Here is a 14249-nt window from a genome sequence, read left to right on the forward strand (position 1 = left end):
GTTGTGGGGGCGAAACCCACGCAAACACGGGGCAAATGTGCAAACTCCACACGGACAGTGACCCAGAGCCGGGATCGAACCTGGGACCTCGGTGCCATGCGGCTGCAGGGCTAATCCACTGCACCACCGTGCTGCCCTTTTGCACTCATTCTTCTTGATAATTGTGCCGAATTATTCGAATAGGTGGGCACCAAAAACAACGGTGCAATCAGATTTATTCTGACCATTCTGTTGTTTTATAGATTTCATAGAATTTACAGTGCAGAAGGAGGCCATTCGGCCCATCGAGTCTGCACCGGCTCTCTGAAAGAGCACTCTACCCAACTGCACACCTCCACCCTATCCCCATAACCCAGTACCCCCACCCAACACTAAGGGCAATTTTGGACACTATGGGCAATTTAGCATGGCCAACCCACCTAACCTGCACATCTTTGGACTGTGGGAGGAAACCGGAGCACCCGGAGGAAACCCACGCGCACACGGGGAGAACGTGCAGACTCCGCAAAGCCAGTGACCCAAGCAGGAATCGAACTTGGGACCCTGGAGCTGTGAAGCAATTGTGCTAACCACCATGCTACCGTGCTGCCCTTGGACTGAAGTCTCAGAATTGCTGATTAAACCAAATTTTGATGCAGCAAATGTAATAATTTCTCGCAAGTTTGTGATTGTAAAATGCGATTTCTAATAGTTGTATAAAACTAATACCATCTGAAAATTTGAAATAAAGTTTAAGATATTCTTGAATTGATTGTTTTGAGCTTTATATATTGGTAATGTGTCTTTGAGGCAAAATCATTTTGCATTGTTTATATTTTCGTTTTCCTGTATTTAGGTACAACTGAACATAGACCTATTGCCTGCTTTAACGGACCAAGACCACATAGAGTGTTTTTTTAATAATATCAAAAGTGATCATCGAACACGTTCACCAGAATCTGTTACTTGTCTGTTTCCAAGTGTCCATAATATAGGTCCTACCCCTCCAGGTCAAGGTGAGTTCTCCTATAAAAGGATATACTTGTTTGAAGGAAAAATAAAATGTATTTTTGGGAACATTGGAATTAGAAATTCAGATATAGTAATAACAGGATTAAGTTTCAATTTTTCAAGTTCTCTTTCCTCATTAGACTTGCCTTTCATTATGCCACACAAAAATATACAAAAATAGTCTTTGTCATAGTCTTGTGCAGCAATGTTTAAAATATAAGTTGCTTTGTTTAGCCGCCAATTTCCATACATCATTTTTTTAAATGCTTGGAGAATTTATGGAATAATGACAAAAAGAATTGGGATACTTTTTTTTTTTACATGTTTAACAATGGAAAAAGAAAGAATAATGATGATTGGGAGTAGACTTCTAGGCAAAAATAGAGTGTCACTGTACTGAAATAGACTGATTGCTAGGCATGCTTCACTAAACCAGTTGTAAGGTACTGCGTGAGAGAAGGGTCAGAATTCTCTGGCCTTTGTGATTAACTTCTCCCGTTGGCAGCGCTCCCCTGCCCACGGGTTTCCCGGCATCGTGGGATGGCAAGAATGGGAACTATCATTCACAAGCGGTGGAAAAATAGAATTATGTTGCCAGTGAATAGTGCGCCACTGAGAAACACGCGCCTGAGGAACCGGAGCATTCAGCCCAACATATTTGTGAACTATTATTGCTTATATTTAATCACGGAAGAGGGATTTTCCTTTTTTTGAGGTTTAGCACAAATAGAAGTGATCAAGTTTGGTTTTGGTAAAACTAAATGCTGCAGAAGATACCACAACAACATTGATGCAACAAGTATTCATATCACAAGGTTTACATTTGTCTTGCAGTTTGTGATGAGATTTATTATCATCTGAAAGAAAATAAATAATTGAATAAAATGATTAAGTGATTATTAAAGATCATAGGTATGGCAGGACATGTGATATGTCAAGGCTGCAGCTTGTGGGAGCACATGGATACTGGTGTTATCCAGGGCAAACATGCTTGCAGTAAGTGCCTGCCGCTTGAGCAGCTTTGGCCCAGAATCATTGAGCTGGAATCTGAGCTGCAGACACCGCGACACACAGGGAGGGAGAAAGTTACCTGGACGCTTTGTTTCAGGAGGTGGTCACACCTCTTACGATCGAATCTTCCAGATTGGAAAGTGGTCAGGGACAGGTGGGTGTGCCTGCAGCTGAGGCAGATAAGGGGACCCAGAGGGCAGGAGTGTCGGCCACTGTAATTGTCCAAAAGGTTTGCGGTTCTTTCAGCTTGTCTGGATGAGACTGTGGGCTGCAGGATGGTTGAGCTGACTGGGTACAGGATTCCATTCAAGTGGGGGGAAGCACATAAGAAGCTAGTGGTAGTAGGGGGGATTGACACTGTTCTTTGTGGCAAGGAGTGAGAATCCAGGCGGCTGTATTGTCTGTCCGGTTGCCAGGGCTCAGGACACCTGCTCCGCGCTCGAGTGGAACTTGCAGTTGGAGGGGGAAGTCCATGCAGGTACCAATAACATAACTAGAATGAGGAAAGAGTTTCTACATAGAGAGTTGAGGAGCTGGGCACTAAATTAGACAACAGAACCTCCAAGATTATAATCTCGTAATTATCACCTGAACCACATGCAAATTGGCATAGGGTACATTAAATTAGAGAGATGAATACGTGGCTCAAAGATTGTTGTGGGAATTTCAGTTTGTGGGGCATTGGAGAAAGTGGGGCCTGTTCTGTTGGGACAGTCTACATCTAAACAGTGCTGGGACCCGGATTCTTGCAAACTTCATAACTAGACAAGTAGAGAGGGCTTTAAACTAAATAGGGAGGGGGGCCGGGAGGGGGGTGGGGGGGTTGTTGGAGAGGAGGGGTGGTTCTGGAGCCTTACAAAGCAAAAGGATATGGCAGCATTACAAGGCAGCTAGGTAATTATACCAAGAGAATGACAGGAACGGACAGAGTGCACAAACATTTTTTAAAAAGCAGCAAACAGTGTCAAATTTTAAAAAAAAATGATAACCAGGCCAAACTAATGGCTCTTAAATGCACGTGTTATTCGGCACAAAATAAATGAATTAACGGCACAAATTGAGGTTAGTGGGTATGATCTTATAGTCACTACAGAGGCGTGGTTACAAGGAGATCAAAGTTGGAAACTATATATTCAGGGGTATGTTACTTTTCATAAGGACAGGCAGGAAGGAAAAGATGGTATGGTATTTTTGTTCGTATGAGATGGAATAACAAGAAATGATCTTGGATGGGAAGATGTAGAATCCATATGGGTAGAGGTAAGAAATAACAACGGGAATGAGACACTGGCAGAAGCAATCCACAGGCCCACTAACAATAGCTATACTGTAGGACAGAGAATAAATCAGGAGATAATGAGGGCACGTAAAAAAAAAAAAAGGCCCTCAATCATGGGTGACTTTAACCTTCTTGTGGATTGGGAAAATCAACTTGACAAGAGGCAGCCATGAGGAGGAATTCATAGTGTATTCATGGCAGTTTCCTAGAACAATATGTTTTGGATCCAACCAGGGATCAGGCCTTTTTGGATCTGGTAATGTGTAATAAGGCAGGTTTAATAAACAATCTTGAGTAAAAGATCCCTTGGAAAAGAGTGATCATAACGTGCTCGGATTTAGCATTCAGTGTGAGATTGAGAAACCTGGGTCAGTAGCAACTGTGCTAAACTTAAATAAGTGTACTTCTAAAGGAAGAAGGGCAGAGTTGGCTGGAATGGACTTCGAAAGGAGTTTAGCAGGAAAGATGATCAATCCGCAATGGCAGACATTTGTGAAAATAATTCATGACTCACAATAGAGATACATCTCCATTAGGAAGAAGGATTCTAGGAAAGGGAAAATCAACCATGGTTAAGCAGGGAAGTTAAGGATAGTTTTAAACTGAAAGAAAAAACATAATGTGACAAAGATTAATAATAAGCCAGAGGATTGGGAAAGTTTTTAAAAACTGACAAAAGATGGCCAAAACTAAAATTGAGTGAGAAGATGAACTATGAGGGTAAACTAGCAAGTAATATAAATATGGACAGCAATAGCTTCTATAAATATATTAAAAGGAAGAGAGAGGCCAAAGTGGACATAGGCCCCTTAAAGAATGAGACTTGGGAAATAATAATAGGGAACCAGGAAATGGTAAAGAAGTTAAACAAATACTTTGTCTTAGTCTTCATGGTAAAAGACACTGATAACATTCCAAAAATATTAAATAATCAAGGAGCATAAGTGGGGAAGGAAATAAATACAATGACAATCACCAGGGAAAACATACTAGGGGAACTAATTGGGCTAAAGGCCGATAGGTCCCCTGGACCTAATGGGTTGCATCCCAGGATATTAAAGGAAGTAACTACAGAGATAGTGCATGCACTGGTAGTAACCTACCAAGACTCTTTAAATTCTGGAAAAGTCCTGGAGAATTGTAAAACTGCTCATGTAACACGCTTATTCAAAAAGGGATTGAGACAATAAACAGGTAACTATAGGCCCGTTATCTTAACCTCTGTCATTGGGAAAACGTTAGAGTCCATTGTGAAGGACGGAATAGCAGAGCATTTAGAAATGTATAATATCAAATAGAGGGAATTTCCGCGGCTCCCGACACAGGGGATACAGGACAGGGTGCTTTCAGGGGTGTGGGTCGGAGAGGGCAAGGTGTCAGAGATTTACAGAGAGATGAGGGAAGAGGGGGAGGAGTCGGTGGGCGAACTAAAAGGAAAGTGGGAAGAAGAATTAGGGGAGGAGATAGAGGAGGGTATGTGGGCTGATGCCCTAAGCAGGGTAAACTCCTCTTCCTCATGCGCCAGGCTTAGCCTGATTCAATTTAAGGTGCTACATAGAGCACACATAACGGGGGCAAGATTGAGCAGGTTTTTTGGAGTGGAGAACAGATGTGGGAGGTGTGGCGGGAGCCCGGCAAACCACGCACATATGTTTTGGGCGTGCCCGGCACTGGAAGGATATTGGAAGGGAGTGACTGGAGTGATCTCGCAGGTGGTGAATGCCCGGGTCAAACCTAGCTGGGGGTTAGCTATATTTGGAGTTGCGGGAGTGCAGGAGGCGAAAGAGGCCGATGTCGTAGCCCGGCGCAGGATCCTACTCATGTGGAAGGAGGCGAAACCCCCCAGACTGGAGGCCTGGGTAAACGATATGGCGGAGTTTATTAAACTGGAGCAGATAAAGTTTGCCCTGAGAGGATCGGCTCAAGGGTTCACCAGGCGGTGGCAGCCATTTTTCGACTACCAAGGGGAACGTTAGAGGGAAGACAGATGACCAGCAGCAGCAACCCAGGGGGAGGGGGGGAGGAGGTTTAGTTGAATATAGGTCAATAGAGAATGAGGTTTTGTTACTTGTGTATTATTATTATTATTATTATTATTGTTAAAAAGTTAAAAATTTCTGTTTTGTTGTTATCGTTTCGTTTGTTTTGTAAGCGGGAAAAAATGTTGTTCAGGGAAAAAATTTTCAATAAAATATATTTTTTTTAAAAAATATATATATAATCAAATAGAGTCAGCGTGGCTTCATGAAAGGGCAGTCATGCCTGACAAATTTATTAGAATTCTTTAAGGCGGTAACGAGCAGGATCGGTAAAGGGGGACCAGTAGATGTAATATGTTTAGATTTCCAAAAAGCATTGGATAAGGTATCGCACGAAGGGTTACTTAATGAGATAAGAGCCCATGGTGGTGGGGTAATATATTAGCATGGATAGAGGATTGGTTAGCTGAGAGACCGAGTTGGGATAAGAGGGGTATTTTCAGGATAGTAACCTGTAACTAGTGGAGTGCCACAGGGATCAGTGTTGGGGCTACAATTATTTGCAATATATACAATAACTTGGACGAGGGAAGCACATGTACTATTGCCAAGTTTGCAGATGACACAAAAATAAGTGGGAAGGCAAGTGAGAGGATGAAGGGTATAGACAGGTTAGGTGAGTAGGCAAAAACATTGTAGATGAAATATAATGTAGGAACACGTGAAGTTATGCGCTTTGGTAAGAAGAATAAAGGCTCTGAATATTAATTAAATGGTGAAAGACTGCAAAAAGTTGAAGCACAGATGGATTTGGGGATCCTTGTGCATAAATCACAAAAAGCTAGCATGCAAGTTCAGCAGGTAATTGGGAACCCAAATAGAATGTTGACCTTTCATTCAAAAGGAATGGAGTATAAAAATAGGGAAGTCTTGCTAAAACTATACAAGGCACTAGTTAGACCACGCCAGAAATATGGTGAACAATTTTGGTCCCCTTATCATTGGAGGCAGTCCAGAGAAGGTTCACTGGGTTGATCCCAGGTATGGAAGGATTTTCTTCTGAGGAGAGGTTAAGTAAGTTGCGCCTGTACTCATTGGAAATTGGAAGAATAAGAGGGAATCTTATTGAGTCATTTATGATTATCAAGGGCTTGACCGGGTAGATGCTGAGAAGTTGTTTTCACTAGTGGGAGAGTTTAGGACCAGAGGACATAATGTCAGAGTAAGGAATCACCCATTTAAGACCAAGATGAGGAGAAATGTCTTTGAGGGGAGTGAATCTGTGGAATTCTTTACAGCAGGGAGCTGTAGAGGCTGGGTGAAGACCGCGATAGACAGAATTTAAATCGGTAAGGGAATCCAGCGTTATAGGGATAAGGCAGAGAAATGGAGTTGAAGATTATATCAAATCAGTTACGATCTCATTGAATGGCAGAGCAGACTCTATGGGCCGAATGGCCTACTTCTGCTCCTACGTCTTGTGGTCTAATAGCAGAATACATTGAAAACAAAATGTTGCCATCGTGTGTTTATTTTTATTCATTGTCTGATTTTGCAAGGACACTTGTAATAAAGTACAAACAGAAAACGTTGGAAATTCAACTGAAAGAGAAAAAAAAGAATAATACTTTGTTTGTCCTCCATCAGATTGTCCTTTTTCTAACAATGTGTTTATTTCCAACATTTTCCATTTAAATCAATTTTCCAATATATGCATTTAAAAAAAAATTTATTTCCATTATTGATTATGATTATGGGAAACATCTGGTCTTAATTGTGTTTGTAGATGAGTATTTGATGAGTTATGAGCTGCATACACTAGAAATCGGCAATTTTGAGAGAAACATTCATGGGTTTTATCTTGGAGGTAAACAATACAAATCATGAATAATGGATTTATTCTCCTCCCCAGTTTAAAATGCAAGGCAACAAATTGTTTTCTCTTGTAATGTACAAAATGTTCCTTTTTCAAATGCTTAGATCGCTCTTAAAATTAGCATTGCAAAGAAACCAATGTGGGTTTTCTTCTGTGCAGATTATGTTGATGTTGAGGTGAAACTGAACATCGTCAGTGGAGGAAAATCAGTACTTTTCACAAAGACCAACTACTCATTTTATGACTGTGACGCAACCACAACGCTGTTTCCAAATATTCCGTACGTATTTTTCCTGCCAATAAGAAACAGGCAAAATTAGTTGGGACATATTTTATATCGAACCTCTTAATATGTTCCTTTAATGTAACGTAATAGACCAAAATTAGCTAAAAAGTATGTGCAAATATTTTATGATATTAGAAACCGAGAAGGTATCCTATGTTGCAATTACTTTTAATGATTGGTACTTGGTTACAAAGAACAAACAAAGAACAAAGAAATGTACAGCACAGGAACAGGCCCTTCGGCCCTCCAAGCCCGTGCCGACCATGCTGCCCGACTAAACTACAATCTTCTACACTTCCTGGGTCCATATCCCTCTATTCCCATTCTATTCATGTATTTGTCAAGATGCCCCTTAAATGTCACTATCGTCCCTGCTTCCACCACCTCCTCCGGTAGCGAGTTCCAGGCACCCACTACCCTCTGCGTAAAAAACTTGCCTCGTACATCTACTTTAAACCTTACCCCTCTCACCTTAAACCTATGCCCCCTAGTAATTGACCCCTCTACCCCGGGGAAAAGCCTCTGACTAACCAATTAGTAACCAAGTCACTGCATTGTGGCTGCGTGAACATGCAAACAATAGAGAAACTAAGCATTGTCCTAAACTGGAGACAGACCACACAACCTTACATGAGAATAAAGAATAGGAGTCGACCACTCGGCCTTTTGAGCTTGTTCCGTCATTCTTGGGTGCGATTTGACTAAAAGGGAACAAAATCACATAGTGAGCACGTTTAGCCGCATGTCACCCGGTGCTCACAATTATAAAACACCACTTGCGTTGGATAAGGGGCCTCAGTGGGGAGCGCAGGGCCGACGCTGCCCATACCTCCACTTGCCAGAGCTCCTCAGTGCAGCGAGAGATTGATGGCGTCCCAATCTCCGTGACCCTTGACGCGAACCCCTCCCCCAGCCTCAACGCACTGTGGGAGGATCACCAGCCCCCCACACCCTTCCCAACACCCACACACGGCCCCCCCCCCCCCCAACCTGGTCGCCAACGCACAAAGTGCCATCTTGGCACATTGGCAGTGCCAATCTCGCACCCTGCCAGCTGTCTGCCACCTGGGCAGTGACGGGCTGGCACTCAGGTGGCATTGCCAGGGTGCCCAGGTGGCATCAGCCCAGCCACAAACCGCGACCAGACAGAATGGTGCTCAGCCGATGTCTCTGAGGTGAAGGACATAGATCCTGAGGTGAAGGAGACAGCTCCCATCGCCTCGGGTACTCGGGAATCTGCACTTTAGAGTGAGAGTAGCTGTCTCGCTTTAATATGCAGATTTGCTAAAAAGTCATCCCGCCCACAATTGCGTTAGATCTCGTGAGTCGTTGCAAGCCAGTTAGATCCCGGGAGCAGGGTCTCCCTGCTTTTGTTAGCCATGCTGCGCTATGGCGAGCTGATTTTCGGGTCCAGCATGGCTAGTAAATGAAAGAAGAGAGGAGTATACGATGTAGGAGTGTGGTTCGTGCAGCAGTTGCAAAGGGAATGGTCCGTGACAACACGTGACTACTTGAGAAAATGGGAGGCATGGAGGTGAAAGATAGCGCATTGTAGAGGCACTGAATAGCTCGACAAAGTCCTCAGCCCATCACCTCAGTGGGGCCAACTCGACAATTGATTGTAGTGACTCAAAGCTGGCAGAATTCGGAGAGTCATAGTGGAGAGCAATGGCTAGGAGTGGAGTTCAAGGAGTCAGCAAGGAATAAATGAGGTAATGCGTTGGCAGGAGCAGGCTAGGTAGAACATACAAAGGTCAAAAGGTAGTTGATAGCTCCATGTTACCAATGGTTACCCTGAGGTAAAGGTAATTGGTTCCCTAGATGTGGGCATCACTGACGAGGCCAGCATTTATTCCCCATTTCCTATTGCCCTTGAGAAGTGGGTGGTGAGCCATCTTTGTGTACACAATTGAATGGTTTGCTAGATCATTACGGGGGGGCAATCATCCACATTGCTGTGGATCTGGAGTCATATATACAGGCCAGGTTATGTAAGAATGGCAGATTTCCTTCTCTGAAAAGGCCATAATGACCAGCTTGGTGCTTGTAACAGTCCAATAGTTACATGTTAATTTCCCAATTGTTGTACTTGCTTAAAACCCATTGCATCTATATTTTGTAAAGTTTCTGATGAAAGATCAGGAGCCTGAAATGTTAACTGTGTTTCCCGCTCCACTGATGCTGCCAAACCTGTAGAATATTTCCAGCACGTTCTGTGTTTATTTTGGATTTTCACCATTCATAGTGTTTTGCTTTTTTTTAATGGGGGTGTTTCTTATTCAATTTTGGGCTCAGAAGCTTCAGATTAATGAGCAACTATGCTAACCAGGGACATGATATTTGTTGTGATTTAATAATTTGATCTATGTATGCACATACATTTACTATTTAGGTGTGACTCCTGTGTGAGGAGCAAGTGGACCTGTGACTGGGATATTTCAGAACACAAGTGCAAAGATGGCAAAGCTGGGAACGGACCCCAATCAAATGTCGTTCAAAGTAAAATGGTATGGGTTTGGTTTATGTCTTAATTGATGCGAAGCAAGGTAAAAACAAGTGACATAAAATTTGATTTTCAAGCAAGATAACAATTGCAAAGGCGATTTCAAAATCCCAGTTGAAGCACCATGTAGCAGTACTGAATTAGTCCTGGTGGAATGAAATTAAGCTGTATGAACAGTGAATGCCCAGAGTTAATGTTTGACTGTTTTAGCTCATATAAGAAACTAGTAAATTGATACTATTGAAATTCTACGGCTAAATAGATCTGAATCTTATTTTTGTGTTTAGTATTGTGACCTGAAATGGTTCATATATTTAAGAACTCTGTTGAGACCGGCAGATTACTGTGCTTGGAGTGGCAAAATAAATATTCATCAAATTCAGTAATTCATAAGGAGTAGTTACTGGTATTGATAAAGTTTTGTTTCAGTAAAATGTAATTGTTGAATTAGAAAGGTTTTGGGGATGTCTAGCATGTGGAAAACTTGTGCATCATATTCTAATCATAGATATGTAATATCTGTGTGCACTTCTTATTAACATTTTCCATTCTAGGTTTGTGCATTCACATTTATAATAAAAGCTGGTATTGTAAATTAGATGCATTGTAATTATAGCCTCCTCCCAGCAGATAGGCGCTGCCGTGCCTCCACTGGCTTGGCAGTGGTTATAATTACAGAATGGCGAGTTAATACAGGCAGTTCCTATTTTAAATGTAAGTGTGGAATTTATATTACAAAAAGAAGAAATACATGTATGACTTTAAAATGGGGACTAAATTGTATTTGTGCACCTAGACCCATATTACCTGCCTTATAATCCTACCGCATCAAAATCACTTCTGTCTTGACGTTCCATATTTAATGCCGAGGGAGATTGACTTAAACCTAAACGGTTTTCAAGACTCCAATCAAGTTTGTAGTTCTTTCTGGCTTAATTTTTAAAAAGTCCTTATTAAAAGTCCAAAAGGTAATTTTGAAGGAGTTCCAAAAACAAATCTCATCTGAAGACAGTGATTCATCGGGAGTGAAATTCCATGGCAGCTGGGAGTCCATTGGGATCTCTTGCAAGTCATCATTCTTTACCTGTCAGACCAGAAAGTGAGCACTGATGGTTGATTCATCTAAGCTGAAGCTGATTTCTGTCTCCCTGATACTTTGATAAACCTTCCACTGGCAACTATTGGATAGGGATCAAAACCCTGATTGTTTTTTTCAACATAATTCATTCACCAGATATATGGGTGTTGTTGGCATAACCAGCTTTACTGCCTGTCCCTAAATTTCCTATAGGAGATTTGGTAGGAGGGGAATTTCAGGATTTTTACTCAGCAACAGGAAGAAACAGCGATTATATTTCCGGGTCAGGATGGTGAATGACTTGGAGGGGAACCTCTAGGCGGTGGTGTTCCCAGGAATCTGCTGCTCTTGTCCTTCAGACACTGCCACTGTTCGTCGGTGGTGGAGGAAATTAATCTTGGTGGAAGGGGATGCTTTGTCGTGGATGGTGTCGGCTTCTTGATTGGTGCTGCACTCATTCAGGCAAGTGGAGAGTATTCCATTACACTCCTGACTTGTGCATTGTAGATTGTCGGCAGGCTTTTGGGAATCAGGAGGTGAGTTACTTGCTGCAGGATTCCTAGTCTTTGGCCTGCTCTTGTAGCCACAGTATTTACACAGCTGGTCCAGTTCAGTTTCTTGTCAATGATAACCCCTCTAGAATGTTGTTAGAGGGGGATTTAGTGATAGTAATGCCATTGAATATCACGGGGCAATGGGTCAGTCCTCTCTTGTTGAAGATGGTCAATATCTGGAACTGTGTGGTACGAATGTTACTTACCAGTTGTCAACCCAAGCCTAGACATTATCCAGGTCTTGCTGCATTTGGACATGGACCGCTTTAATATCAGAGGAGCCATGAATGGTGCTGAACCCTGTGCAGTCATCAGCGAATATCCCACTTCTGACCTTATGAGGAAGGTCATTGATGAAGCAGTTGAAGATGATTGGGCCTTGGACACTAACCTGAGGAACTCTGGCAATGATGTCTTGGGAGCTGAAATGGTTGGCCTCCAACCACCACAACCATCTTCCTTTGTGTCAGCTTTGCCTGAAACTAGTGGAGGGTTTTCCCCAGATTCCCATTGACTCCAGTTTAGTTAGGGCTCCCTGATGCCATATTCGGTCAAATGCTGCCTTAATGTGAAGGGTAGTCATTCTCACCGCCCCTCTGGCATTCAGCTCTTTTGTCCATGTTTGACCCAAGGCTGTAATGAGTTCAGGAGCTGAGTGTTCCTGACGGAACGCAAACTGAGCGTCTGTGAGTAAGTTATTGCTGAGTAAGTGCTGCTTGATAGCAGTGTTGATGATCCCTTCCATCACTTTGCTGATGATTGAGACTGGACTGATGGGTCGATAATTGGCCGGGTTGGATTTGCCCTGTTTTTTTTGTGTGCGGGGCATACCTGAGCAATTGTTCACATGCTCGGTAGATGCTAGTGTTGTAGCTGTACTGGAACAGCTTGGCTAGCTAAGGACGCAGCAATTTCTGGAGTGCAAGTGTTGGTGCTGGAATATGGCATGGCCTTTATGCCAACCTCCAACCTGTTTCCCCTATTGAGAATGGGGGCTGGGACATGGGAAAGGCGCCAGGCAGCATTTCCACCTTTGCGCCTATTATGGCCCTTCAGTGGACAATTAACTGTCACCGAAGAGCCTTATTCCGGCTCCGCTGTTATTCTTTGATCTTTGGGGGGGAAGGAAGCAAGGTGACCAGGCAGCAACTTTTACTGTATGGGCATAAGACAGGCCGGAAAGGAAGTAAACTCCGTTTAGAGCTATCCTGTGCCCATCAGAGGCACCTCATCAAGAAGGTGACACACAGGGCAGCATGGTGGCGCAGTGGGTTAGCCCTGCTGCCTCACGGCGCTGAGGTCCCAGGTTCGATCCCGGCTCTGGGTCACTGTCCGTGTGGAGTTTGCACAATCTCGCCATGTTTGCATGGGTTTCGCCCCCACAACCCAAAGATGTGCAAGCTAGGTGGATTGGCCACGCTAAATTGACTCTTAATTGGAAAAAATGAATTGGGTACTTAATTTTAAAATAAAGAAAGAAAGAAAGAAAGAAGGTGGCACAGTGGTTAGCACAGTTGTTTCACAGCTCCAGGATCCCGGGTTTGATTCCTGGCTTGGGGCACTGTCTGTGCAGAGTCTGCATGTTCTCCCTATGTCTGCGTGGGTTCCTCCGGGTGCTCCAGTTTCCTCCCACAGTCCAATGATGTGCAGGTTAGGTGGATTGTGTCATGAGAGCACCTTTAACAAATGGGTGTTTGTAAAATAGATGTAGTGAATGTACCTTTTAAGAAATGGGTGTTTATCAGGGATGTCAGTGTGGGTGGAGCTGGGCTGTCTGTCTGCTTTTACTTTCGCGTTGGGCTGTCTGCTACAGGGTGTGTTTAGTTTCGTTTTAGATTTGGAGAAGCTGCAATCACAGCAGGATGTGTATGAATCTCTGCAAGCTAAAGAATGTTCATTTGGTGATTTCAAAGTGGTAACTGCTCTCAGTAGAGAAGTTAAACCTAATGTCTTTCTGTAAAAAAATATTTTTTTGTCTTATGGATGTTGCAAGGAAAGATTGAGAGTTACTTCTAGAGTACTGTATTCTTTGGGGGATTTATTGGTGTTGATAGTTGTTGAGATGTTTACTGTGGGTTTATAAATTGTTAACTGGTTCAATAAACATTGTTTTAATTTAAAAGTACTTTAACTCTTTGTTGCACTACACCTGTAAGGTAGGCCCATGTGCTCCCCATAACCACAATCTATTAAACGTTGTGAGTCAGGTGAACTCCATGATATACTTTGGGGTTCTCTGAACCCTGGCACATAACAATTGGCCATGATAAATTGCTCTTAGTGTCCAAAAAGGTTAGGTGGCACAGTGGTTAGCACTGCTGACTCACGGCATTGAGGACGCAGGTTCGATCCCAGCCCCAGGTCACTATCCGCATTGAGTTTGCACATTCTCCCGGTGTAATAATAATAATAATCTTTAATAGTGTCACAAGTAGGCTTACATTAACACTGCAATGAAGTTACTGTGAAAAGCCCCTAGTTGCCACATTCCAGCACCTGTTTGGGTACACCGAGGGAAAATTCAGAATGTCCAAATTACCTAACAGCACGTCTTTCGGGACTTGTGGAAGGAAACCGGAGCACCCGGAGGAAACCCACACAGACACGGGGAGAGCGTGCAAACTCCGCACAGACTGTGTCTGCGTGAGTTTCACCCCCACAACCCAAAGATGTGCAGGGTAGGTGGAATGGTC

At 43.1% G+C, this 14249-nt stretch overlaps 1 protein-coding gene across 4 annotated transcripts in view; it reads left to right on the top strand.

Annotated features, from left to right (window-relative positions):
• The window catches only part of LOC140387934 (plexin-B2-like), a 311161-nt gene that overhangs the window by 229885 nt on the left and 67027 nt on the right, over nucleotides 1–14249 (top strand). For all 4 annotated transcript variants that reach the window (XM_072471277.1, XM_072471280.1, XM_072471279.1 and 1 more), the window contains 3 exons: nucleotides 836–995; nucleotides 7295–7415; nucleotides 9814–9928. In XM_072471277.1, coding sequence (XP_072327378.1) covers nucleotides 836–995; nucleotides 7295–7415; nucleotides 9814–9928 — 396 coding nt within the window. The remainder of the gene's footprint in view (nucleotides 1–835; nucleotides 996–7294; nucleotides 7416–9813; nucleotides 9929–14249) is intronic.

The sequence above is a fragment of the Scyliorhinus torazame genome, chromosome 13 (genome assembly GCF_047496885.1).
Source record: "Scyliorhinus torazame isolate Kashiwa2021f chromosome 13, sScyTor2.1, whole genome shotgun sequence".
Taxonomy (NCBI): domain Eukaryota; kingdom Metazoa; phylum Chordata; class Chondrichthyes; order Carcharhiniformes; family Scyliorhinidae; genus Scyliorhinus; species Scyliorhinus torazame.